Source organism: Oryza sativa, chromosome 1 (genome assembly GCF_034140825.1).
Source record: "Oryza sativa Japonica Group chromosome 1, ASM3414082v1".
NCBI lineage: Eukaryota > Viridiplantae > Streptophyta > Magnoliopsida > Poales > Poaceae > Oryza > Oryza sativa.
Window position 1 is genome coordinate 2,382,057 of NC_089035.1, and position 25,022 is coordinate 2,407,078.

The following is a 25,022-nucleotide window of genomic DNA, read 5'->3' on the forward strand; positions in this document are numbered from 1 at the left end:
TATCTACCAAATATCGTTATCCGTTAATTAAATTCAATCAAGAATTGTTGTCCATTAGTATAGATAGTTAATAAATTCAATTGTTCTTTTACGGATTTTCTCTTTACCCCCTTGCTTTGCTCATTATCTAATCATCATTGTCATTATCAGACTATATTACTACCTCTATTCACATGTTTAAGCATTCCTAGTAGCGGTTTAAGTTTTGAACAGACATCCATCGAGTAATTTCTTTTCACATAGAATATCATTTCAGCCATCACAATTCACAATTCCACACAAAATTCAGATAAGCAGCACCAAGAAACGGTAAAAGGCTAGTAAAATAAGCACTGATATCATAAGTGCCAATAGCCTCAGATTGACTACTGGGCATCAGAAATCGCACATTGCAGGGAAGGCAGTTTCCCCGGTTGTTGCATTGCTTCGCATAATTCTAGTAATCCTTGTTACATATGCAGGTATGCTAAAAGGCTAAGCTACCAAAAATCCTGCCAAATTGCTCGGCAATTTCTCATTGCCGGACGAAGTCCTTCAGCTTGGTCATCCACCCGACGTACTCCTTGGTTTGCTTGGTCACCATGTAATCGTGCATGTAGTTGGTGGTCGGCAGAGTGATCCCTCTTTGCTCCAGGTACTTGAATAGGCCCTTCTGCACATTCACCGGTAGCTCGCTGTAGTAGAAAGAAGCGATTCGATGAGGATTATGAGTAGAGATGGTGCTCAAGAAGGATTGAGAAATGGAGATTGAAACCGGTGTTCTTACGTGAATTCAGGGCCCTCGTAAGGGAATTTCTCATCTCCTTCTGTGGCTGCATTCTCCACTATTAACATGTCGTCGATGGTGATCTCCTCACGAAAGGCTGTGCAGGTGAACTCAAGTTTGGGCCCAGAGCCCTTGGAGACTGTCACCTTTAGAGACACGCTGCTATCTCCAGCGCTCTCGTCTTCCTCTTCATCTTCATCATCCTTGCTAGCATTCTTGCCCTCACCCTCGGCTTCTTCGTCGTCAAACTCAGGGCCCCCTTCTAAATTTGGCATGCTGACAATGACCTCAATCTTCTCATCTTTGTAGTCCCTTTTCAGAATAACCACACTCATCCCTTCTTCGTCAAGGATTTCAAAAGGGAAGTTTTCCGGAACAGGTTCCTGTTGCAAGAAAGATAAATGGGTAAGATGAAACACCTTTGGAATATTCAATAACAGATGTTAAATGCCTTGATGTCAAACCAGCATGTCAATTTTACAGCTAGATGTCACACCTGCAGAGGTAATTTTACAGCTTTGATGTCCATTCATTCATTCACTTTTCAGGGTTATGCGGAAAGGATTATTCAACCTCAATGCCAGTTCTAATATTGCCCTTGCCTGGAGCTTCCAATTGATCAAAATATTGAACCCAAACCATCACAAACTCTATCATCAGTCCCACTATTTGTCTATTCCAAAGTCATACCGCTTTAAAAGAATCATTAGAATGGTTCAATGATTTGAAACAAGGAAAACGCTTAAGAAACGATTTGCTTACACAAGGGTATAAGACTTCTCTCCAGACATTCAGGTCAAACATGACAAAATAGATGCAAGAAAGTTATAGGATCCTTGAAAACCAGATGAGCATTGCATAGCTGACGCAGGGAATAAATCTAAAGTCTTAACAACTCTCTGAATGCCAGTTGCAATAAACAATTGCCAATAAACTATCACTTAAAGAATTCAGACACCTAGACTAATGGCTTAAGATAAAATAAATAAATAGAAGATATCGATGCATGAGTAAGATGAACAAATTCTCTATTCTCTAACTGCCACCAGCATACCGAAGTAACAATACGTCATCAGTCACCAATTGATCTGTATTAAGAGAGAAGCGCCGAACGAGACTGCAAAAGTAATCTATTTTAGGTGAAAGCAATCGTAAATATATTTCCCAATTGTAGTGTTCAATTAGCTAGAGATGCCCATTATTTATCAACCAGTTACCAGTCGACGTGTAGCATTCACGCAAGACAGCACTATAATTTGACAAAACCTCACCAAAAATTCATCATCCCCACAAGACAAAATCACTGTCCAATATGACAAAATAATATCTCATTTGGCGCGCCAAATCAGTCAAGTTTCGATGACAGTAGTACAGTATCGCGCAAGAGAAGAGCGCGCGTCTCACTCTCACCTGCTCGTCGATGGCGAGGTAGTCCTGCGCCTCCCTGATCTCCGCGTCGATGGCTCCGGGGAGGTTCCCGGCGCCGGACCCCTTCTTCTTCTTCGCCTTGACCTTGCTCTCCATCACCACCTGCCCCGAAGAGGCGCTCGACCCCTGCGCCGCCGCGCGCAGGGAACCCGCGAGCGGCTGCCGTTGCAGCGAGAGCAAGGGTGTTCCTGCGCGGGACGCGGACGAGACGCCGGGGAGGAAGGCGGCGGCGGCGGTGGCGGCGGCGGCGGCGGAGACGAAGGCCATGGCGAACGCGGTGGCGAAGCGAAGGAGAGAAGAGAGGAGAGGGGAGGGGATAAGAAAAGGGAAGAGGGGTTTTGGATGACGCTTATACCTACCGTTTAGTGGGACCCATCTGTCGCTGACACTACTTGCCTCCTGTCCTCTTTCAACGATTTCGTTTTTACAAAAAATCAACAGAACTTGCGTATGGGTTTCTTGTGCTTGTGAAATTAATTCTCCTTCTCCAAATGGTCTAGCACTATGATTTGATACAACATCTGAAGCTGTGTTTGGCTCTTGTAGTTGGATAATCCCTCGTGCATCATTAATTAATTATTAGGTTTTTTTTTAAAAAAAAAGTATATAAAATAACTTTCTTATATAATTTTTTCGTGAAAATATATCGTTTACCAGTTTTAGAAGCGTGCACATAGAAAACGAGATAAAAAAGCTAGGAAAATAGATTTTTTTTTAAAAAAAAAAGAAAATAGAGAGAAGAAAACAACATTTAGTGTAGTGCCTGGATCGATTTTCATCAAAGAAAGGAACAGTCAAGCGCTGCATGACAATTAAAGGATCATCATTGGGCATCAACAAGAACATTTAATTTACAAGACTTTGCTGTGCTACACATTGGAAGCAAGTGCTTAGATTACATATAGTAGTAAATAGTATTATGCATGTTTAATTACTGTTTCTGATTCTGATTGAGAGCCTGCAATTTGGCAGGAACAAGATCGAGCTACTATACAAACGGCAGAGACAGAGACAGAGACAGGGGCCCCCATTTGCAAGGCCTTTCCTGTCAATTCATCCTGCCTTTATTATTATCGATTGATAATTCCAAGATAAGAAGGAGAAAAAGAAGAAGAATTAAAAACGCGGGAATTATTACTGTAATTAATAATCCTCCAAGAGAAGAGACGACCATGACATGACATCACAGGAGCTGGGCGTCGCGGCTGGCCGGAGAAGGGAAGACGGGCACCTCGGCGAAGCGGAGGCGGCCGGAGTCGGCCGCGCCGCCGGCGAGGCGGACGTAGTAGGGCGCCCGCGGCGACGCCGACGGCGACTCGTTGGTGAACGGGTTGCCGATCGGCGTCTGCCCGCCGTTGGCGTAGTGGACGATCGCCCTGTACAAGAACGGCAGCAACCCCTCCATGGCTTCTTCTTCTTCTTCTTCTTCTTCTTCTTCTTCTTCTTCTTCTTCTTGCCAAGCAAAAACAATGGAGCTAAGCAAAGCAAGAACCCTCTCTACCTCTGTCTCTGTTTGGTGGTGCAACTGCAAAGGATAAAGAGGAAGAAAGAGAGGCGTGTGGGTATTTAAGGGCACAACTGCAGATTAGTATAATAAGGTGAGCCTTGAGATTTTTTTTTTGACTAAACTAATCAATGCTGATTAGTGGATAACAACTGGCTTAGCTTTGCTCAGCTAAGCTACTAGCTAGCTAGCACAAGGAAATGGTCAAATGAGAGAGCCACATCAATTGGAGAAGATGATGATGGGATGCATGCACGCATGCCTGTGGACTTGTGGATAGGAAAATGGATTTTTTGTAAGCAGAACAAAGATGCTGTTTACACTTCAGGGGGACACACAAGGTGCATTAGTTTTTTGTGATGAAACAGCTATTGGAATTTAAGGTGTCACACAGGAACAAATCAGGGGGCAATTGGGTTTTGTGGTGACTGCTGGTTTCTGATTGGAATTAGGTTTAAAATAGGACAGCTTCTGCTGATTCTGGTCTGGGTGTTAGGGGAGGGAGACCAATCCTATATAATCATATAAAGAATATCAATGGCTTTGTGCTTGAAGGAAGGGAAAGCCACAAAAAAAAAGGGAAAAAATGATGCACAGATGTGGTTTGAAGACAAGGGACATCTTACCTGACCTCAAAAGGGTATATTGTAATGGAGTTTGTTGTGTTTTCCCTCTTCTTTTTCTGTGTTTGTTAGTGAAGCTTGCAATTGAGGCCTCAACTAACCCTATAATTAAGACAAAAAAGATAAAAGGCTAAATCCGAAGTCTGGTGAACCATCGTTCTCAGGTATCCCAATAGAAAGAATTGGGTCGACTTTAAGCATCATCCAAGTCGTGAGAATGACACCCTACTAGGTCAGAGTAGCAGACAAAGGGTAGATATATATTTTTTCTCTCTCTCTTGAACTGAGTACATTACAAACTGCTCACGGAACTGCAGCTGGTTCACCAGGAATAACTGTAACACCAAGAAGAATAACAGGGTACAACAGTGTGAAGTTCTTACATATATATCCTCAGGGCTTCAATTTGCACCTCTTGGTAACACATAATTTAACTTTCCAGGAAGAATTTTCTAGCAGCATGTGGCAAATCTCTCTACATAAGCTACCTATGCTCAAGGCTGGCTGGCTCTTAATGTGACAATTCCTCCGTGTAAAAGAAGCGCAAGTCAACGGGGGTAAACAGGATATTGCTTACAAAACCGGCGAGGCAACGATCCAGGTTTCATGGATACACATCACCTAGATCAGAACACGCCTACGAGCTAAGATGGAAGATTTGACAGTCTGGTTTGTATTTGTTCTTGGAAGCAGCCTGCTCAAACTTCTTCAATGGCCCTTCATTCTCTCTCAAGCCAGTCTGGATAAAGTATCGCGACCACCACGAAGAACTCCGCAACTTTGCCTGTGAAAAAAAACAGTCCATGTCACCAAACTTCTAGCCTTCGATATAGCTCAATTATTTATATTGTGTTCTAGAAAATACTAATGCATGCATAACATCAAACAAATCAACGGTTATTCCATTCCTCTCCAAACAAGTAACCATCAATAGCATTAATGGACAGCCTAACAGACTAAGCAATACTAGTCAATAGGCAACAGCATATTTGTAACTGCCAACATACAGAATGCAATTGAAATTATATTCCATGATGTGATATACTCATATACTACTGTATAATGAAAAGAACACCATACATGCAACATCGCTACAACATCAATAAAATGCTAAGCATGAATATCCAGAACATCGGTAACCTATTAAAAGCATAAAACCATTCTACAACTTTTATAAGCTGCCTTTCTGGATCATGGACATGGAATGCGTCAAATCAATCCTTTTGTGTCAGTACGGTACTGGTCTTAGAGGTCATATGACAAATTAATTTGCATGTAGCTATTAGAGGTCATCCATACGTACCGGTCTTCCGAATTTTGGTAGTTCAGAAACCTTAGCCTTCTGTTGACCTGGATTGCCTGAAATTAGTGTATCAAAAATAAATAGTTCAAATTTTCTATAGCTTCCACCATTACAAATAGTGTATATATACTCCACAGAAATGTTAAGAAACAAGCACTTTAAAAGGTCCAAAAGTCAAACCATACTAGTACTAGAATAAATGTTACAGTATTGTTTTACCATTCTCATTTAGTTAAAAGAATATAAATATCATTAGTATGGGGCTATGGGCTTATTAGGATGCATCCAATTAAAGAGCACTAGAAATACCAATGATGATTGCACAACCAAACATCAAATAAACGAAGCTTCATTTTAAATGTAAGATCTAGGGAAAATGAACAATCAGTATGCTATCACTTCAGGTCTGACCAAACTACCATGACATTTAAAACGAGGGGAATCATCATGTACATCTACAAATATAGCCGTTTATGTGTCAACTATGATCATCAACAAGTATGCGATTAACTCAAAGAAATACATACCGGCAAAGATAACAAGACCATCTGTAGAAATCCTTGCTAAATCTGGAAGTGTTTTGTTCAGATATCTTGGGGTCAAATAATCCAAAGCATCTGATACGATAACAAGGTTAAAGGAATCTTGGCGGTATGGAAGAGGGAACTTGATATCAGCCATACGAACAAAGCCCTTGCGCACAAGGCTTTTGCAGCTACTATCAGTATCCTCCAAATCATAAGGCTCCACTCCCCATGCTTCAACCTTCCCTTCCTTCAACAAGTTAGAAACTACTGTACAACTATCAGGGCCAACATGGAGAACCTTATGCAACTCATTGCCATATGCCTTTTTAAGATAAGGAAGTGCTTGCATGACTTCTGGTGTACAAGAACCTGAATGCAAATGCAAAGGAAAGGTTGAGATAATGAGAAGCACAAAACTTTTCCCAATAACACGTGTGAAAAGGAATACAATGGAGATTCCTAAAAAAATCAATTACTAAACCCTCCCAGAGAGGGTCTTATAAGTTATAACTATCATGTTCCAATATATTTTATCAAAATTTAGAGGGTTATCTATTAGTATCATGAAGCTTAGGATAATACAGTAAACTGCGTTGCTGTTTGTACCACACATCAGACACTCAGACAGCCAAATTACATTGGTATGACAGTGTCAAAATTCAGCAGGGGAAAAAATAATTATCACATGGTCCATGTTGATCATGTCATACCAGTTGAATTCTTTATATACTGTTCATGGCCTAATGAAGAATAACACCGAAGGCATCAACAAAGAAAAAAAAAGACAGAAACATTCATGGAGAATAAAAAACCAAATGCAGTATCTCCAGAATGCTTATATGAAGGATTGCACAACACCTATTTCTTACTGCAGCGAGTATCAGAAGAAATTGAAGAGATAAATCAACAATGCATTAAGAGAGGTTAAAAGATGACAGCAGCATATGATTTGGCACACAAAGAATAATATACCTTCAGACCTGCTCACAGCTTCTCTGCTAGTAACTGTTACACCTGGCCATTGGAGAAAAATGACAATTAGAAGTATGAGCTGGTCCACGATATTTGGCACTCGAGTATGAGCTGGTCCACTTTGCTATCTCTAGGAGCAGGACAATTCAACGTTAAAAAATCACAAAATATATTCATACTACAGGGCAATCTCAGTTAACAATTGAATATCCCAAGTTGATTTTGTTTTGATATTTCAGAAAATCATGACAGCAACAATGCAGTACCAATAAGAAAATGCAGGTACAATGCTGCAGCAATGTCACTGTGCACTAATTGTGACAGCAACAATCAGTGATGGCATCTAGCACGCCCACCCCTACCTCCAAATCTATTATTTAAGTTGCTACTACCTTTCTTTAATAGAAAGCAGAGAATCAACAGAATAAGGGAACAGAGTGAATTAGTATGAGTTACTCTCACTACGGTTTTTTCACCATTTTGCAATACAAGCTAAACGGAACAAAAATAAACAGGTGAAGAAGAATATTCAAGTGGAGTTCAAGCTGACCTGAGCCGCTATTGAAGTAGGCGATCAGAATAATGACACCCTGAAACCCCCAAAAAAAAAAACAAGCACACTTCTGTCAGCTGAGCACATGAGAAATCCTAACAACTAAATTGACAAAAAGAAAGATGGAAAACTACCAGGACCACGAGGGCGATGGTGAGCACGGGCGGCGAGCGTGACTTGGGGTGAAGCAGGCCACCGACAGACGGCAATCCCCCATCCGCCACCCGCCGGCTCGGATTCACCGACCTCCTCGACATCCACTCCGAGCCCTCTCCAATCCAAGCCGCCCAACCTCTCCCCCCACCCCCGCTCGATCGATCACCTGCTCGCACCCAACAATATCATCATCCCGTCATCACAAACAAATGCCCACACAAAATCACACCCCCAGCACGGGCGGAATCCAGATCCCCCTACAGCCCACAGATCGGAACACCCCCCCCCCCAACGCAGCAGCAGAAGCAGAAGCAGCAGCAGCAGCAATACCTCCGATGGAAGTGGCGGACGCGGCGGGCGGCGGAGGAGGAGGGGGAACCCCCGAGAGCGGGGCTAGGGTTCGGGGAGGAGAGGGGATTCGCGGGGGGCGGCGGCGCGGATCTGAGGCGAGTGAAGCAAGCAGCGGCGGCGAGGTGGGTGGCGATCCGACGCGATAGGGACGGGAGGAGTGAATGATACGGTGGCACGGGATTTTATACGGCCGCGTGCAATGCAAGGGTGGTGGTGGGATTAGCACGCCATTAGCGAGGGATTTAGTGGAGCACAACCCGAATTCCGAGACGGGGAGATGGGGGAATTTGGGGGATGTCGGTCGCCGTCGCCTGCTTTCACTGACAGGTGGGGTCTACCTACCGGTCTTTTGGTTTTCCTTTTCTTTTCTTTGCTTCGCTGGCCGTCGGCCTGGCCCGGTGGGTTCCGGCCCAACCCACTGGGCTGAAAGTACTTACTACTAGTACATGTTATTACTAGTCAATGGTCAAATAGGTCTGGAAAATTGTCAATGGTCAACACAGGAAATTTGGTAGCTATATCTGAAATTTTAGTGTACCTAACACTAACGAATGCTCCATCGTGCAACTCTCTGGATTATTATGCCAACTGATTAGCACCCAGTATTTCCATTTCATTCCTGCCCAGGAAACCAAATGGTCAAACTCGTGTCACGGATTCGCATTACATTTGACCATTTAGTCAACATCATTTCTATCTCTTAGAGCAGGTACAATAGCAGGCTATAAGAGCACCCGCAATAGTAAAGTAAGGTGCTATCTATAAAATATGTACATCTCAGCAATAGACTAGATTAATAGTAAACCATTTCAATAGTATATCTACATGGGTATCTATAGCTCTCTAATCCATTGCCTCGTTTTTCTCTATAGACTATCTCCATGTTAGTAGATAGCTTTGCTCTCTCGCTTCATTTAATCTCTTCCAAGTAGAAAAATATGCTGACATGGATCTTTTGTAGAGAGCTTATAGATAACTATTGTGGGTGCCCTAAGCCAGCTGCAAACATATTTTAAGTAGATAAATGTAGAGAGAGAAGGGTAGCAGGCTACAGATTTGTAGCCAGCTGCAGCACGGACTCCAAGACACAGTGTGAGTATGACAGGTGAGACCAAGTATTAATAGTGTAGTATGTAACTATTGTATGAATGAGCTATTATATTGACTATAGATGAATTGGAGATAGTAGTTGGCTATATTATTGAACTTGCTCTTAAGCATTTGCACATTTATTCATGTCATGTGATCGTGTACTACTCCTCTCTGCACTTGGGGAAAAAAGAGAGAACATGGCGGCAATATACTAGTAGTAGTGATACTATTCAGCAACTAATTTAATCAGCACCCTCAACTCTACTGGATCTCTTCCTCTGTCTCTCTATTGTTCATCATTTGCAGAAAAGAGTCTCCTTCGTGGCGTTTCCAGTGGTTGTATTGACCCTGATGCAAAAAGTTAATTGTAGCTAGAGTGAGCTCAATGTAATGTACATACAGGGAGACACAAAATAAGTGCAATGGACAGCCATTGGTGTGTGCATGATTGCAACATTGGTTACTTACCCATCAGCAATTTTGCAGAGGTATTCACGCTGATCGTCTCGCAGTGGAACATCTGTAAAATCTGGAAGGCCAAAAAAAAAGAGAGAGAGAAACTTAGATGTTTGATGATCCCATCAAACAATAGTCAATTCAGTCTAATGCAATTTTGGTCAGCCTCTGACAAAATCAAAACTCTGTTGAAGCATTTTGTAGATGAGTAAGAGGTTGGTTAGAGATTGAAAAAATAATAATTGATCATATTAATATGTCAACAATCCGATAGTTTGCAGATAAAAGGAGTCATTTAGTTTGGCATGGCCATCAGAGAGACAGGACCAGTAACTTGCCTGCTCCATATATGTTGGAACCTTTGAACGTCGTGTTTCCTGTGGCAAGTGCCCCTTCCAAGTTGGCATTTGTCAGATTTACCTGTGAAATGATTCAAGAGACACACCATCACTCGATTGTCAGTTTGTCACTAGGTTATGCAAGCTAGTAACAAACTATTTGTGCTGCAAACCTGTGAAATCCATGCTTGACAAACTGGTAGTAACTTAATCAGAAAGTGGTCAATGACTTTCTGAAGAAAGTGAGGACTTATGTAATGACCAATTATATTATGTAACGCAAGCTTGTTCAATATTGCTATGATGCCAATGCCAAATTGCTATCAATTTATTACTGGTCTAATCAGTAAAAAGGAAAAAACAATCCAGGCTTTCTGAACAATGCAATGGTCAATGTGGAATGTAGTAGCATTTCAATTAGCTTGCTATCGCTAATGCTTTTCTTTGAGCAATATGCAGTACTACCTTCGATACATTTGCCAGTGAGAAATCTGCACCTCTAAGATCAGCATCAGAGAGATCAGCACCTGAATTTATCACCAGAAAACTCTGAATAATCAATGCAACTAGAACCAAAACATCAGTTTTGCCATTTCAGAACTTCACATTGGGGAAGAATCACTACAACTACTGTGATAAATGGAACATCTAACAAATTCACAAGCACAGCATCAGAACCTGTCAGATCTGCATCAAAGAAGCTCGCGCCGAGCAGCTTCGCGCCTTTGAAGTTCGCCTGCCTCAGTATAGACTGCAACAAAAACATACCAAGAAAACAGCATAAGCTTTGCAATTGCATTTGCTGACAATTCAGATACTCTTCTGGACATAGAATTCAGTAATTCACCCACAAGAACAGTTACAATTTATCTACAGAAATATGATCATATCCGAGTTCAAGAACTGAAACAGAAAGGCAATGGGAACAATCAAAGAGAGTACCGTCTTGAAGTCCTGCCTGATGAGCGTCTGGCCACTGAAGTCCTTGCCGGTGAGGTCCTGCCCCCGTGTCACCTGCTGCCCGTACGGGCCTCCTCCCTTGAATGCCAGGGCCGGGTCGGCGACGAGGAGCGAGGCCGCGACGAGCGCGGCGGCGCCGGCGTTGGCGAGGTGGAAATGCAGGGAGGAGGAGGCGGAGGAGCGCACCGGCGTGGCGGAGGGTGGGGATGGCGTGAGCTTCAGACTGCCCAGGATGGTGGGGATGGCCATGATCGATCGTCGTCGATTCTTGATGCTCTCCGACTCCGGTGGTCGTCGGAGTTGGTTTCTTTGTGTTTCTTCTTTAGCGACGGTGTGTTTATCCGTCTTATCTGTTCGTGGGTTGCTTGCTCAGTCGACCAATCGTTGATCGCCACGTCGGCTGTTCTTTCCTAGTATAAAGGAGGAGAAAATAAAAGGAATTTTTCCAGCCATTCTGATATGATTCAGGTTTTATTTTTTTATTAAAAAATGGAAATGGTTCACTTTCTTGCTACTACAAGTTTCAATATAATTATTTTGCGGAGAAATATGTTTTATTTGATATATCTTAGTGTTTGTATGTTCAGAGTTACTCCCTCTGTCCCATAAAATACCAATTTAGCACTGGATGTAACGTATAATTTTTTTTAGACGAAGGGAGTCGGTGAAAAAGTGTGTGCTACCATCATAAGAACTACGAGTACCAGATTTCCTAAACTATTGAACACGTTTTAAATTCACCACTCAAATTTACCTTGGGTTTTTAAGCAAAAAAAAAAACTTTACTGCCACTACCGTGATACTTCCTGCATCCCAAAATATACATATTTCTAGCACAGTACATTATTTCAAAATGAAACTATTTCTTCACATACGTTCTCCTCTCAACCAATCATCACTATTCTCCTTTACCTACTTTTACTTATCAACCAATCACACATTTCCTCCGATTATTCTCACCTATTTTTTATTAATAACCGTACCAACCTAAAAAAAATGTCTACATTTTGGGATAAGGGAAACAATTTGGCAAAAAGATCTATGAGCACTCATCTGTAAAAATAAATAATTCATTAGGGTGTAATTTGTAAATTGTCTTGAGTCTTTACGAACAAATCCCTATCCTGCATACCGCCATCGTCTCTTTCTCGTCGTCGCCGGCGACGCCTCCCGCCGCCGCCGAGGATGCCAGTGAGGGTGGTCGACACCGCAACCCCATCCTCCCAGCCCACCTCAGGTTCGTCCACCTCCTTCCCCACTACCTTCTCTATGCTATGCACCCACCCCTAATTTTGCTGTGTAATCCAAGCTTTAGATCTGATCATCTGATAGAGTCTAATCAGGTATCAGGTAGCTTGTGGGGTTTGATATAGTGCGATTTTAAGGTTTAATCTAGATTGGTCTGAGTTGTACTGAGGGTATCTGTGTTGATCCTTTTGGAATATACTCAATTTTTTATAATTTTGGCCACTCACGCTATGCGTTATTTGGGGAGAGCTCGGATGGTTTTGTAGCTAAGCTGACAACTAATTGTAATGTATTGTATATTTTTGAGGCGTTGCTATGCTTGTGGCTTTGTGTCAAGTGTTCTTCTGTTTCAGGAGGCCTTCTATATAAACCAATTGTTGATTTTGTTCACCTGCAATTGAAATTTCATTAGTTATTTTGTATGTATTTCTGGAAATAGATAGCCCGCCGTGCCAATGTGCCATACTGATTAAAATGCTGCAGGTCAAGATGCAAATGCTGGGCATCCGTCTCCTCCTAGCTGTTCCCTCTTAAGTGCTGGAAGAGTAAGTCTTTTTGTGCTGTTATTTGGAACTTGACCAAGGATCGAATCTTCTTATCGGTGTTGTTTATGGAACTGACCAGACCATATGCTTGTACCATTCTTTCAGTGTTATGCTGGAACCCAGAATGTCTCTACTATACAAAAAGAAGAAGCTTGGAAAGTTAATGTGCGGATCAATGACTGTGATCTTGAACAGGGTTATTTATGTGGAACAATGGAAGCAGTTAATGTTCCCTTAGCTGATACCCCTGTGAGCTACTACTTCCTTTTCCACTTTGACTCTGATCTTTATGTTCCAAATTGTTCATTCGTATACTAATTTAGTAGGCAAACAGTTTGTTCCGATAAAATGTAAAATAATGCTATGTTTTACTTCTTGTTACCATTATCTGATTTGCGTAGCAATTTGTAAATAATTTCCATAGGTGGTAACATTCTGGGAGGGGGAGATAGTGGATGCTAAAAATTATACATTTTTCACTGGCAAGTGGGAGGCATCGTGAGTAGTTAACTATTTATGTTTTATCCTTGATACTATCATCTACTTGTTTTATTAATTGATGCCCTAGTTTAGGGTAACAGTCCAAACTTACTCATCAAACATTATTCCTGCTTATGCTTTTGCAGCCCAGAGGATGATATTAGACACTGGTCCAAGTTCCCATCATTTACACCTCTTCTGGTATTCTGTTGCCTATCTTCGTGTTGTTAGTTGCCACGATTTGTTAGGATACATTTCTCACTTATGTTTCTCCACAGAGTCAGATAGAGACAGATGGTGGCAAGTCTGTGGACTTCAGCAACTATGCTTACATATTCATGGTACTGCACCATCTGACCTTTCATGTATGTGCCCCATTTATTGAAATACAAAGTCATAACAACTTAGCATTATTCTGATGCTACATGTAGAGATGGAAAGAGCAGTACTTTGTCAATGTTGGAGTGGACTGTGGGTTGACCATAGCTGGTTTCTACTATGTCTGCTTTTCATGTAGCGATGGTTCCATTAGCGGGTATTATTATGATCCAAACAGCAGGTAATGTATATTTCGCTGGCACTTTTTATTGCGATGTAACAACTAAATTCTATTGAGGAATTGAAGTGATATAAATATTTCCTGCTCTCTCAATTTACAGTCCGTTTCAGAAGCTTGAACTGAAGTGTACCAATGAGAAAGATTCTGGATTTACCTTTTCATCCTACGAGCTGCAGTGAGAGACTGACAGGCCTGTTGTCATTATAGTATTTGCGGATGTTAATATACACAATGTGTGTACTGAACTCATAATTTTGAATGGCGTCCCATTAAAAGAGCTGAGATGGCATGTTTGTAACAGTGATTTTGAGCAAGATGTATTTTATTCTCTTTGTAATATGATTATAAGCTGGTAAAATTTCTAATTTGAACCTACCTGTGTGTTCTTTTTGTGCTAATCACGGCATGGTTATGTCCAGAATAAATAAGACAAGAATGTGAGGGCTAGTTGCTCGTTCAAAGAAATATATATACTTCTTTCCAGAGTAATTGTAGTTCTGCAGTTGGAGGATTTTTGTTTTCTTTCAATATTTCTGTACTGCCTACATTGTGGAATTTGTGGTCACTGATTGTGAATCTAATATCTGATACTGAGCTTTATCTGAAGAGACACTTAAGATTGAAATCTTGTACATTAGTTTCTGGTACACAGCCACAGAAACCTCCTTTTGGTTTCACATGCAGCCATTGTAAGGTATGATGTAATTCTATGAACAAAGTATACTTGGGCCGAACACTCTGTCTTCGCCTCCGGTCTTCGGACATTGTAAGGTAAACATCTCTCTACTTATCTTGTTTCATAGAGTCTTGATCTCATGCTTCAAGCCGTAGTCAATTCTCTAATGAGTAAAATTCTTCTGCATCTGCATTGCACAGGCTTCAAGTTATTGCTAAACCCTATAATAATATTCTGCAGATAGGACTACCCTTGCACACCTGGTGAAGCTTACCTTCATACACACAAGGATGGGTGGACAGTGGAACAGGAGGTAACTCTTCTCTCCTTTCTGGCAGAAACCAAGAATACACTTCCTTTGCCCTCTGTACCAAAGGCCTCTCAACATTCTCACACCAGGCGTCAAACATATCGAGGACAGCCTCAGTAATGACTTCTGAGAGTACTTTATCACCTTCTCCAGGTGCCAGCTTCAGCATCATGTATCTCTTGAACGATACGATCTTCTCTAACATTTGCCTTCTGTCAATATTATATGATGACATCGCGCCTTGGATTATAGAGACCATCCTGAGGACTGCCTCACAGACTATAGCATATGCATGACTGAATATCTCGGTTGCTGTTTCTGACAGTTCTTTGCTGTGCCAATCATTTTTTACAGGTTCTGGCCCCTGTTCTAAGATTGGCGCAAATGTTACAGTCTTCGGTTTGGTTGTGTTGACACGGAGCTGCTTTGATTCCCTCAGCATTTCATTGGCTTCCTTCATTTCTGACTCAAACCTGCTGCTGACCTTGAAGTATGGTTGCTCCTTGTGTGCAGTTGGGCTCGGGAGTGGGGAATTCTGCCTTGATGATGCTTCCAAGAAAACCTCAGGTGCACATGCTGATTCACACGCTACGATTTACATGGAAAACACAAGTATTACTCTTCATCATAACAAAATTATACTATAATTGATATCTTGACTGAATTTAACTGGAGATTGTCCAATGCATGCAATATTCTGAAGTCTGGCAGACATACAGGAATGGGGATGTCGAGCTGTGCTTGGGGATCCGTAGTCTGCATCGTTGTGCTCCTTGCTGTCGTCTGCACTGGGTCCTGCTCGGGGGGTCCACATCATGTCTTCTTGCGGCTTCTTCTTGTGATGCAGCAGGTGCATCCATTTCTTAGCCTTGCTCTTCACCTTGCCGAGAACTGGCTTCTTCTGGCTCCCATTTGGGGTCCGCGGCGATCCCATCGGACTCACCGGCGGTGCCCGTGGCGAAGGCCAGTATCGTTGTTGCTCCTCCCATTCATCGACTGGATTTTGGCCTGCAATATTCAGAGACGCTGAGGGAAATGTCAATCAGGCATGATCATTTCTTTATTTCTAGGCAGGTGAGGCACTAACATCCCTGTATCATTACTTCCAGAAGAATAATTTGGAACACATTGATCAAGCTATACATTTTCCAAGATCGAAATGTCATGAGAAATTATGAAACATGCAGGAATGGTGAAATTTGAGATGAGAAGAAAAGAACCAAGACCGACAAATCTATTACCATTTTGGACGGGGTGATCACCTCGTTTGGTGCTGATCCCGCGCTTCAATTTTCTGATTTCATTCATGATTTGTGCAAGAATGGAACCAAATCCTAGAGCTTTGGGAGGAGCTGATCAGGCAAGAAATGGACTCTATCCTAAAGTTGGCAACCCTGAGGGAACCAATTTCTGAGTTATAGTGGTGACAAGGGCTAAATTCTGGTGGAGCGGTTAAGTTGCCAACCTATTCTAGGGGGTGTTTGGTGGTTGGAGGGTGGCCATGCTTTTCTTGGAGCCATCCCAGATCATAAACGAGGTTCATATGTTTTTGCCACGAGCAGCTGAAAAATGTAAGGACATACATCATGCATGTGCGGGATGTTTTGAACTGAGCAGGTTTAGGGATATTTTGATCAAATGTAATGTTATTTTTGTAGACCGAAAAAAAAAAAAGCGATCCTAGGCTTCCTAGCGCTAGATAAAGATACAGAAGGTTCGAGTTTCATGAGGCTGAAGACCCAGATTATGGAAAATTCGAGTAAAAAAAAACAGAAGGTTCGAGTTTCATGAAATTTGAGTTGCAGAGAGAAGGATGAAGACCGAAAATTCGAGTTTTTAGGGAAGTTTCATGAAATTTGAGTTGCAGAGAGAGGGATGAAGACCGAAAATTCAATTTTTTTACCCAAAAAACAAAAAAAAATTTCTTGTCAAGAATGGGATTCGAACCCATGCCCTTTCGGACCAGTACCTGAAACTGGCGCCTTAGACCAACTCGGCCATCTTGACAGTTTCGATATGGTTTTATTGACAATTTATAATAATGTGTGTAGAATTCTTCGCGACGGTAAATTATACAGGACAATAAAACGCTGACTATATAACGTAACCGAAACCAAAATTCTTGACGAAACTCAAGACCCTCTCTGTATAATATGCAAGCTACCATTGTCTTACATTAAAAGGTTCTAAAGCTAACAGGCCAATATACATAATAAAACCATAAATGCCACAGTAAAATTACGCCGAACACCGAGTTGCTTCAAAAATGGTTACTGCTATTGCCTGTCAATAAATTGACTTGTGTTCTTTGTTCATAAATATGTAACAACATTGGGTGTCAGCATATCCATGTTAGCCCATGCTGCCAAAGATACTACAAGGAGTAAACAATGTTGTACCGATGAAACAAGTTTTCTCCATGCTCTCTGTAATCTGCTAAGCTGAAGGTGTGCCTCCCAAACTTGCTGGAAGCTGCAAAGGCAGCAGCGCCCCTCCATGCATCTATAAGGGGGTCGGCTGCTCTAACAAGCTTCAGGGGTGAGAGGTAGGGCCGAAACTGCCGGATTCCGGATTCCAGCCGAGGGATCATGCCTGGGATCAAAGAACAGCCTCCAGTGACAAGGATGGACTGGCAAAGGCGCTCCTTGACAGCCTCGTCTTCCATTAGTCGCCTAAGTGAGATGCTGACCATCTCATCGATACCAGCCTGGTCAATTCCTATCATACCAGGCTGGAACAATATTTCAGGGCACCGGAACCGCTCGATCCCTATGGAAATCCTGTAATCTTCTGCTGTAAGAGTCCGGACCTTAGGAGGCTCAGGAGTCTGTTGGACAGCTTCAGCTTTGTTCACAAATGTAGGGTCCATATCCTGCACATGGAAGCATCAAATAGTTTATGATTGTAAAAGAAACTATTGAGGTGTGAGATCTAAGTAAGACAAAATGGCCATCACGGCTCACAAGCAAGATTGCTTGAACGTGAGATCTTACCTGGATCTTAGAAGCAATTCGAGCAAGTTCTGATTCATCATCATCGTTCCCATCGTCGTCGTCGTCATTATCTTTGCTCATCTTTTTGTAGACTAACCAATCTTCATCTCTCGTACCAAAAGTGTCCTCGCCCTTCCCCCGATCAAATGCAGCAGATGTGAGCAACCGCATCCTTTCTTTCTGGGCGGCATTAAGACGTTCCCCACGGCCTACTCCACCAGATGAATTATGATTACCATTGGTCTTACCACCATTGAGTTTCTGTCGCTTCCTCTGATCAACCCTATCAGAAAGTTCCGAGTATCGAGCACGGAGCTCTTCAAGGTATAACTCTGGGTTCTCCCTGGATATTAAAGTAAAACATATCATAAAAGCAGCGTATAGAGCGCATGGCAAATATTTATGACAGATTCGAGAAAAATTTATCCCTTTTCATAGAGTGTATATTTCATTGATATGAGGATAATAGAATAGTAAATTGAACATTGTTTGGAATTGCAGAATGCATGCTTGATTTCCAGGGCTTATATCAGCACGAAGCGTATCACAAGAACAAAAACTAAAAAGATGGCTCTGAAATAACTGGTTAACTAACCCAGTGTACTTAAAATTTCAAAAAAGAGGATCTTAAGCTGAATGCAGATAAACTAATTATGACGGCCGTATGAATGATAAATTTCAGACTGGGGACATCGCAACTTACAAACGCCTCTCTTCTTCTTGCTTCTCCCTCAATGCTTCCTCCTCAGCACGTCTCTGCTTGGCACGCATTCGACCTTCTGTTGTGGTTTTAAGTAGTATCTGTTTCTTCTTCTCTTTTAACTGAAAGTATACGAAAGTGAAATAAGAATAGTAAATATTTGAAACATGGAAAATATCTAAACTTGGTATAATAGATATGTGCTCATGTCACACAGTCGCAAAAGGTCTCCCCAAAACACAAGCAAAAACAAACCCCTTTGCTACAGATGATAAATGGACAGACACACACCTGTTCTGGTGTCAATGTTTCATCAGGGACAGACACAAGTGGATACTTATCAACCCCAGAAGCATCTGCTTTCTCTTCGTTACCATTGGACTCCCCCTTTGCCTTCCTTAAGGATTGTGTTGCTTTCAAAATAGCAGATTTGATTTCCTGCTGGGAAAGATACCCAGATCTACCTAAAATGGCTGTTGCTTCTTCTTCCTCAGCTCCATCAAGTTGCTCCATTAGTTCCTCCAAATAAGAAAGCTGTTTTTCAAGTTCTGCTATCTTCTGCGACCTTTTTGCAGCAGCCATATCTCGCAAACGTTGACCAGCCTTTTCCTTCAAAGCTGCTTTTCTTGCAAGTTCTTCCTCAGATGGTGGTTCTTCTACAGGAGGCGGGACCCATGGTAGCTGCCAATACCTAGTTTTTTCTTCAGCTTCTTCCTTATTGTTCTGCCAAGTGGATCAATAAATTCATAGTGTTGAAAGAAAGAGCTAGAAATGTAACACGGTAGAAAAGCCCTGTGCATTCTATAGATGAACTGGATTTGGAATTTACATTGGTAAGAAAACAAACGGTAAATAAAAGTTTCTCACCTTAAATATCTGCAACTCTGACATATAATCAAGAGCTACGTAACAATGTTCCTTCTTCAGCTCTTCAGCCTTTTCCCATGTAATGCTTGCACTACTCAATGTAAAGTGGCAACGATTAGACATGGTAGGAAAAAAAAATGCATGGAGCACTTCAGAAATATGCTGCGGGCACCTACCTGTGATAGGGATACTTTAGAGAGAGGAGCTGCCTCAGAAAATCTGTGATGTGAAAGCCACCAACGTTGGTTCTGCAGCATGCCCCCAACACAGGTTCTCCCTTTAAAAACTGAATGCATATACACAGCAAAGCATTAATCAGAATGCATATGTGGACAAAGAAAGAAGATTTTATTTCACAGAACCACTTTGATGAGTACAACATAATATTTTTGTTTATTGATTGTTTCAGGATCATGACAACAATAAACAAATTGTGAAAAATACACTACAGAGAAGAATAGTCTAACTTGGATTGGATGAGTTAGTATGCAGCCTACCATGGAAAAGTAAGCAGAAATTCAAACACACAGGGCTCAAAATACAAAGCAACTTTTACCAATGTAGTTGTCCGGAAGCATCATAGATTAGATGGAAAGAAAACAACATGCTGTGTCTGGAGATCAAGAAAATACATCCCGACTTCCATGAGCAAAATGATTTAGCTAAGAATAGGGGCACTCTTTCTCTCTCTCTCTCTTTCCATGAGCATGTTATATAGCATTACCCACTACAGATTATCCAATCAGAGTTTTAGAATCTACAATGCATTCAACAATACTGTGTTCTTCAAGCATGCAATGCATTAATTTTCCGAACATCTGACAAGGTAATGGAAATGCAATGGCAAAGGATTTGTATGTTGCACAAAGTTAAGAGGAAGGCATGTGGAAGGACCAAACTTACTGGAACAACATGGCATGTTCCATGTTCACACGAAATGGCCAGTCCATCTTCTCCACAATTCCCAAGTTTCTGATTGTACTTGTAACTAAACACATCGTCAATGCCAAAAGCTGAAACTCACATAGGAAGAAACATCTTTAGCATCGACAATTCTTACTTCAAAACTACCATGCACAATTGATAACAATGGCACAAAAAGATAAGTATCATTACCAATGGATGGCACGCCATATGTCTCAAAAAGTAGTTCTGACATTCTGGCTCGAGAAAAGGATGGATTGCATTCACACTCTGTCATAAGAATGGGATGGCCCACCTGCCCAGCATTACTGTTACTTCCAGCAGCATGAAACCAAACAAATAGCTCATGTGGGAACCAGAAAATTCTAAGGTAAAAGGATGCATACAAATATATTACTATATAACCAAAGGCACATAACACTTTCTATTAGAACTATATGATACTAATGAGAAAAATCTGTTCAGAAATGCCTGCTATGCCTGGGTTATTTTTTCACTGTCACCCACCATACACTTGAGAGGAGAAAGCTCACTGATGAAGATAATTGTCCATGTCTGTCATATGTCTAGGATGGATATGCTGAATATGACATTCACTTGTCATTTAACTTGCCTGTTTTAGAGGCTGAGAGCCTGATACTAAAGTTTCCCAAAGACTTTGAAGCATTACGTTCAACTTGTGAACGTCAACTGTGTCACTATGCAATATATTCATAAGAAACTTAATTCTGAACCCGAAACCAACTGACCATTTTAGAACTCACATGCTAAATTCAAGTTTTAATAAACACTACATAGTCCCAATCATTGCACACACTTCACTTATACATAGAACTGGCATACAAAAGAACCCCCAAATTTCATCATTTTTATTTGAGAGGGACTACCCCACATTTACTAGTGCAAGGTAAAGCAAAGCTGTCAAACCAAGGAAACAGTACATAAGTCAACTACATTCAGAATATATTCATAGTACAGATGATGGCAGAGTGCAATTTACCTCTGAAGTGGCACCTAGTCGATCAAAACCAAAGTCAAGAATCTGCAACCCAGACAGTAATAATACCAGATCAAAGAAATACTTAAAAAATGTTTGTTACACAAGCAATAAAGGTTGGAGTGCAAATATCAACACTCTGAAGTAAGCAATCATGTGCTGCACTCTAAATTTGTGAAACATAACAATATGTATTGGTATCTAATGTCATAAAGGATATGTGAACTATGAAAGATATTATCATTAATAGCTATAGAATAGAGCATACTCATAGAAGCAAGTTAGAATATGAATTTCTAACTTCAGATAAAGCTTTTCTTAATATCAGTTAATATACATCTCAACCACAGTTAAGACACGTATCTTATTCTTAAAATGTTTCATATGCATTATTCTGGTGAGCCTAAAAATTAACACACACATTAAGATTGCATTCAGAATCAAAGATGACAGACCAGACTGATCAGTTCAAGCTAAACATATAGCAAACCATCTATAGATCTTGCTACCAACTCAAACAAAAAAAAAGTTAAGATGGTTTCATAGGAATAACTAAGCAAACTAACATATTCCATGTACTCGAACTGGTAGACAACATCATCATCAAATGGTGAGCGAATTGCTGATCGTGTGCAATCGAAATACTTCATCAAAGCTGGATCAGTGTCCCCAACAACTGTGACAGTTTCACCTGCATCACAGAAAACGAATTCCAATCAGTTGAATTATCATATTTTGTCAAACTCTGTTATTATTAGCCTGACTCAAGCCATACCCATAAGAGGTTCAGTTCAGTAATGGTATATTCAGACAAGCATGAACCATACAGTGTAATTGAACAAACACAAAGAGAGCACTAAAACATCTGAACTTGATCTGTTTTCAGAATTACTAGTATCACTTACGAAGAAAATGAATCAAGTTGTATCAAAACATCGCAAACGATAAAAATAAATAAAGCCCATTGGAATCTGACAAGTAACAGTTCAACTCCCACTTGAATTGAGTAGAGTTTCAAAATGGGCCTAATAAGTGGCTGCTGATAGACATAATTAAAATGCAGCACCCAATTTCTGTGCATCAAAACAAAACAAATTACACAAACAGCACCCAATTACCAACGAAACGCCATACCTATTCACTGAACATTCTGAAAACGCACGCTAAGGATTAACGGAAGAAGCAGAAATCAAACTTCTCGCAGTATATCCAAAGAAAAACCCCAATCACCAAACAGATATCACAGCCAAGCTTTCCAAAGCGCGCAATGCGGCGTACCAGAGCTGCGGTGGCGCGGCCGCTGCACGATGTTGCGGAAGGCGACGCGGGGCTCCGCCTCGCCGGCCCACCTGCACGGCACCAAACCACCACGTCACTTCACAGAATCCACGTACGGAACGGAAGCCCTGCTAGGGTTAGGGTTTGGGGGGGGGGGGAGTTTCCGGGCGGCGGCGGGTGGGAGGTCGTACCCGATGCGGAAGGTGGAGGCGCCGTTGTCGATGACGATGGGGGTGGTGCTCGGGAAGCCGGCGAAGTCGGTCTCCCGGTCCGGGCGGTACCCCGACGGCATGCCGGCCGGCGGCGACGGGCTCGCCGGAGGCGGAGGCGGAGGGGGTGAGGGGTTTGAGGGGCACTTTGGTAAATTTTGTCGTCTCGTCTCGCTGCGTCGTCCTCGTCGCGAGCTCGCGGTGCTTTGAGAGGGGGAGGGGAGAAGAGGAGAGGGATATTAACGCAAAACCCCCTGCATTCTACTCGTAATTCAACATGAGGCACATACTCTCTCTATCCAGAATAAATGTTTATTTTTGGTTCTTCTTGTTTATCAAAAATAAATTTATTTTTAAAGTGATCGTTGCATCGAAATTTGTAAAATTATAAAATAAATGTATTGAGAATAAATAAATAAAGAGAAAAATAATTGCTTTGGGATTTGAGAAAGTCTTTTCTAATTAGTATGGGTGGATGAATAAAAAATGAACTTATTTTGATATTAAGAGCCCCTTTGATTTAGAGGGAAAACATAGGAATTTTGGAGGATTTAAATCCTATGAAAAAATTTTCTATGAAGCCCTTTGAAACAAATGATTGAATCCTATCTAATCCTTTGAAATTCCTATGAAATGGACAATCCTATAGAGAATTTGGAGGAAATTTAGAAAGAGCTTCAACATCTTGGTAACTTTTCTTTGGGTCTATCTCTCTTATTCAATTCCTGCGTTTTTTTTTTCAGTTCAATCAAACTACCCTTCTTATGTTTTCCCTGCGTTTTTGCAATATCTGTTTTATATATACATTCCTATCAAAATTCTATGTTTTTTCTATTATTATGTTTTTTCAATCATGCGATTTAAAGGGACCCTAAGGGTGCTATCATATCATTTCATTCAAGATTTCAATGGCATGAAATTGCACGGATTTCAAATTTTTGCTATTTGCATTGTGGATGGTTTTTTTTTTACTATGCAGAGTAGTAAGGTGTCACTCTGTCTCGTCATTAATATATGAGATTTTTAATACTAATTTTAGTGTAAAAACATTGTGCGTCAATGATCGGAGGGAGTACTACATATGCTAAGCAAATTTTGACAACAGAGTTCTTCCTAGCTGTTCTTTTTATAATCTACTACTACTTAAAAAAAAGAAACGTTTCCTTCGTCCGTTTAATAAATAAAAAAAGCGAAAAAAAAACAAAACAAAAAGAGTCCGATTCCCCTGAAAAAAAAAGATCGGATCCGTTAAAAGGAAAAAAAAAAGTCCGAGAAAAAACACCGTTTAAATAAAAAAACGAAAAAAAAAGAAGTCCGACTCCTAAAAGTCTGACTCCCCCGGTGGAAAATAAAAAGGAGAGAAAAAAACAAAAAAAGAAGAGAAAAAAAATCTGTCGCAAAAAAAAAGGCGTTCGACTCTTAAAAATCCGACTCCCTGTGGAGAAAATAAAGGCGACAAAAAAAGGAAAAAAACTTCTACCTAAAAAAGAAAAAAAACGTCCGACTCCTTAAAAAAAGTCCGACTCCCTCGAAAAAGACTTCTCGAAAAATTGAGGATATTTTTGTCGGTACTTTGGTACGTCATCCGTGTATGGATCGGTTTTTAAATTCGTTCGTTTTTGACCGGTATCTATCTATCTACCTCTACTTCTTCTACTACTACTTAAAAAATAAGAGACGTTTCCTTCGTCCGTCACAAATAAAAAATAGCGAAAAAAAACAAAAAAAAGAAGTCTGATTCCCTTAAAAAAGAAAAACAAAAAAAATCGGAGGAAAAAATAGGGAAAAAAACTGTAATCCGATTCCCCTAGAAACGGGAAAAAAAAAGTCAAATTCGAAAAACACAAAAAGTGGCGAAAAAAATAGATCCGATCCCTTAAAAAGGGGAAAAAAATCCTATTCCGGCCCACGCACGGTTGTTCTGTTTTTCTTCCTTTTTTCGTTTCTTTTCAGTTTTTTTCTTTCCTTTTTTTGTTTTTTTGGTTTTTTTATTTCTTAATACTATGTATATATACAAATTTTATATACACGTATACAAACTTTGTATACGTTTATATTTTTATACGTTTTGTATATAAACTTTGTATACATATGTATCTCTACTCCTGTCCCTACTTAAAAAATTCACATCTACAGAGGTCTGTTCGATTCCGTGGCAAAAAAAAAAGGTTAGTAAAAAGTAAAAAACGAACAAAAAAAAAATAAAA

At 40.8% G+C, this 25,022-nt stretch overlaps 6 protein-coding genes, 1 long non-coding RNA gene and 1 other non-coding gene across 10 annotated transcripts; 2 read left to right on the top strand and 6 right to left on the bottom strand.

Annotated features, from left to right (window-relative positions):
* Positions 1 to 290: 290 nt before the first annotated feature.
* On the bottom strand, positions 291 to 2,512 carry LOC4325462 (uncharacterized protein At2g39795, mitochondrial). Its single transcript, XM_015756731.3, has 3 exons — positions 2,177 to 2,512; positions 767 to 1,149; positions 291 to 674 (listed from the first exon to the last, which is right to left on the bottom strand). Exons 1-3 carry the CDS (start codon positions 2,459 to 2,461, stop codon positions 515 to 517), a joined length of 828 nt encoding a protein of 275 aa, XP_015612217.1. The 5' UTR covers positions 2,462 to 2,512; the 3' UTR covers positions 291 to 514.
* A 2,048-nt stretch (positions 2,513 to 4,560) lies between these two features.
* LOC4325464 (probable pectin methylesterase CGR2) lies at positions 4,561 to 8,336 on the bottom strand. Of its 2 annotated transcripts, none has more exons than XM_015756749.3 (7): positions 8,163 to 8,336; positions 7,811 to 7,998; positions 7,674 to 7,713; positions 7,124 to 7,156; positions 6,152 to 6,520; positions 5,625 to 5,680; positions 4,561 to 5,105 (listed from the first exon to the last, which is right to left on the bottom strand). In XM_015756749.3, the coding sequence occupies exons 2-7, from the start codon at positions 7,931 to 7,933 to the stop codon at positions 4,959 to 4,961; spliced, it is 768 nt and encodes a 255-aa protein (XP_015612235.1). In that variant the 5' UTR covers positions 7,934 to 7,998; positions 8,163 to 8,336; the 3' UTR covers positions 4,561 to 4,958. The 2 variants fall into 2 exon arrangements, with proteins under 2 accessions (XP_015612235.1, XP_015612227.1); XM_015756741.2 differs by having other exon boundaries at positions 7,124 to 7,165.
* A 1,023-nt stretch (positions 8,337 to 9,359) lies between these two features.
* On the bottom strand, positions 9,360 to 11,350 carry LOC4325465 (thylakoid lumenal 15 kDa protein 1, chloroplastic). Its single transcript, XM_015756772.3, has 6 exons — positions 11,012 to 11,350; positions 10,748 to 10,820; positions 10,535 to 10,596; positions 10,070 to 10,151; positions 9,744 to 9,804; positions 9,360 to 9,623 (listed from the first exon to the last, which is right to left on the bottom strand). The coding sequence occupies exons 1-6, from the start codon at positions 11,276 to 11,278 to the stop codon at positions 9,572 to 9,574; spliced, it is 597 nt and encodes a 198-aa protein (XP_015612258.1). The 5' UTR covers positions 11,279 to 11,350; the 3' UTR covers positions 9,360 to 9,571.
* A 773-nt stretch (positions 11,351 to 12,123) lies between these two features.
* Positions 12,124 to 14,236, top strand: LOC4325466 (uncharacterized). The gene is made up of 8 exons (XM_015756760.3): positions 12,124 to 12,266; positions 12,761 to 12,822; positions 12,928 to 13,071; positions 13,247 to 13,320; positions 13,449 to 13,503; positions 13,581 to 13,643; positions 13,734 to 13,861; positions 13,962 to 14,236. The coding sequence occupies exons 1-8, from the start codon at positions 12,215 to 12,217 to the stop codon at positions 14,038 to 14,040; spliced, it is 657 nt and encodes a 218-aa protein (XP_015612246.1). The 5' UTR covers positions 12,124 to 12,214; the 3' UTR covers positions 14,041 to 14,236.
* Positions 14,036 to 16,234, bottom strand: LOC4325467 (uncharacterized). Of its 2 annotated transcripts, none has more exons than XM_015756716.3 (4): positions 16,089 to 16,234; positions 15,565 to 15,855; positions 14,812 to 15,435; positions 14,036 to 14,724 (listed from the first exon to the last, which is right to left on the bottom strand). In XM_015756716.3, exons 1-4 carry the CDS (start codon positions 16,153 to 16,155, stop codon positions 14,693 to 14,695), a joined length of 1,014 nt encoding a protein of 337 aa, XP_015612202.1. In that variant the 5' UTR covers positions 16,156 to 16,234; the 3' UTR covers positions 14,036 to 14,692. The 2 variants fall into 2 exon arrangements, with proteins under 2 accessions (XP_015612202.1, XP_066160744.1); XM_066304647.1 differs by having other exon boundaries at positions 14,431 to 14,724; positions 15,565 to 15,873; positions 16,089 to 16,226.
* Positions 15,321 to 16,573, top strand: LOC136353623 (uncharacterized). The gene is made up of 3 exons (XR_010736953.1): positions 15,321 to 15,459; positions 15,551 to 15,921; positions 16,035 to 16,573. It is a non-coding gene; the product is annotated as an uncharacterized lncRNA (long non-coding RNA).
* A 200-nt stretch (positions 16,574 to 16,773) lies between these two features.
* Positions 16,774 to 16,854, bottom strand: TRNAL-CAG (transfer RNA leucine (anticodon CAG)). The gene has a single exon. It is a non-coding gene; the product is annotated as a tRNA-Leu (tRNA).
* Positions 16,855 to 17,102: 248 nt separating this feature from the next.
* On the bottom strand, positions 17,103 to 23,023 carry LOC107275681 (actin-related protein 5). Its single transcript, XM_015789726.3, has 12 exons — positions 22,798 to 23,023; positions 22,607 to 22,677; positions 21,895 to 22,019; positions 21,332 to 21,373; positions 20,524 to 20,626; positions 20,311 to 20,420; positions 19,584 to 19,693; positions 19,408 to 19,498; positions 18,832 to 19,263; positions 18,544 to 18,662; positions 17,841 to 18,183; positions 17,103 to 17,719 (listed from the first exon to the last, which is right to left on the bottom strand). The coding sequence occupies exons 1-12, from the start codon at positions 22,896 to 22,898 to the stop codon at positions 17,222 to 17,224; spliced, it is 2,145 nt and encodes a 714-aa protein (XP_015645212.1). The 5' UTR covers positions 22,899 to 23,023; the 3' UTR covers positions 17,103 to 17,221.
* Positions 23,024 to 25,022: the final 1,999 nt, after the last annotated feature.

Coding starts and splice junctions, on each gene's coding strand:
- LOC4325467 (XM_066304647.1), bottom strand. CDS start 16,155: ATGAATGAAATCAGAAAATTGAAGCGCGGGATCAGCACCAAACGAGGT. Junction 15,874..16,088: donor TGATCACCCCGTCCAAAATG/GTAATAGATTTG, acceptor CATTTCCCTCAG/CGTCTCTGAATATTGCAGGC. Junction 14,725..14,811: donor CCATCCTTGTGTGTATGAAG/GTAAGCTTCACC, acceptor TGTGCAATGCAG/ATGCAGAAGAATTTTACTCA.
- LOC4325462 (XM_015756731.3), bottom strand. CDS start 2,461: ATGGCCTTCGTCTCCGCCGCCGCCGCCGCCACCGCCGCCGCCGCCTTC. Junction 1,150..2,176: donor ACCTCGCCATCGACGAGCAG/GTGAGAGTGAGA, acceptor TTCTTGCAACAG/GAACCTGTTCCGGAAAACTT. Junction 675..766: donor TACGAGGGCCCTGAATTCAC/GTAAGAACACCG, acceptor TTTCTACTACAG/CGAGCTACCGGTGAATGTGC.
- LOC107275681 (XM_015789726.3), bottom strand. CDS start 22,898: ATGCCGTCGGGGTACCGCCCGGACCGGGAGACCGACTTCGCCGGCTTC. Junction 22,678..22,797: donor GCCTCCACCTTCCGCATCGG/GTACGACCTCCC, acceptor GGTGCCGTGCAG/GTGGGCCGGCGAGGCGGAGC. Junction 18,663..18,831: donor AAACATTGACACCAGAACAG/GTGTGTGTCTGT, acceptor GTATACTTTCAG/TTAAAAGAGAAGAAGAAACA.
- LOC4325466 (XM_015756760.3), top strand. CDS start 12,215: ATGCCAGTGAGGGTGGTCGACACCGCAACCCCATCCTCCCAGCCCACC. Junction 13,072..13,246: donor TTCCCTTAGCTGATACCCCT/GTGAGCTACTAC, acceptor TAATTTCCATAG/GTGGTAACATTCTGGGAGGG. Junction 13,644..13,733: donor ACTATGCTTACATATTCATG/GTACTGCACCAT, acceptor TGCTACATGTAG/AGATGGAAAGAGCAGTACTT.
- LOC4325464 (XM_015756741.2), bottom strand. CDS start 7,933: ATGTCGAGGAGGTCGGTGAATCCGAGCCGGCGGGTGGCGGATGGGGGA. Junction 7,166..7,673: donor CTACTTCAATAGCGGCTCAG/GTCAGCTTGAAC, acceptor TCCAATGGCCAG/GTGTAACAGTTACTAGCAGA. Junction 6,521..7,123: donor AGCTGTGAGCAGGTCTGAAG/GTATATTATTCT, acceptor ATTTGCATTCAG/GTTCTTGTACACCAGAAGTC.
- LOC4325465 (XM_015756772.3), bottom strand. CDS start 11,278: ATGGCCATCCCCACCATCCTGGGCAGTCTGAAGCTCACGCCATCCCCA. Junction 10,597..10,747: donor CTTTGATGCAGATCTGACAG/GTTCTGATGCTG, acceptor TGATAAATTCAG/GTGCTGATCTCTCTGATGCT. Junction 9,624..9,743: donor CTCTGCAAAATTGCTGATGG/GTAAGTAACCAA, acceptor TTTTTGCATCAG/GGTCAATACAACCACTGGAA.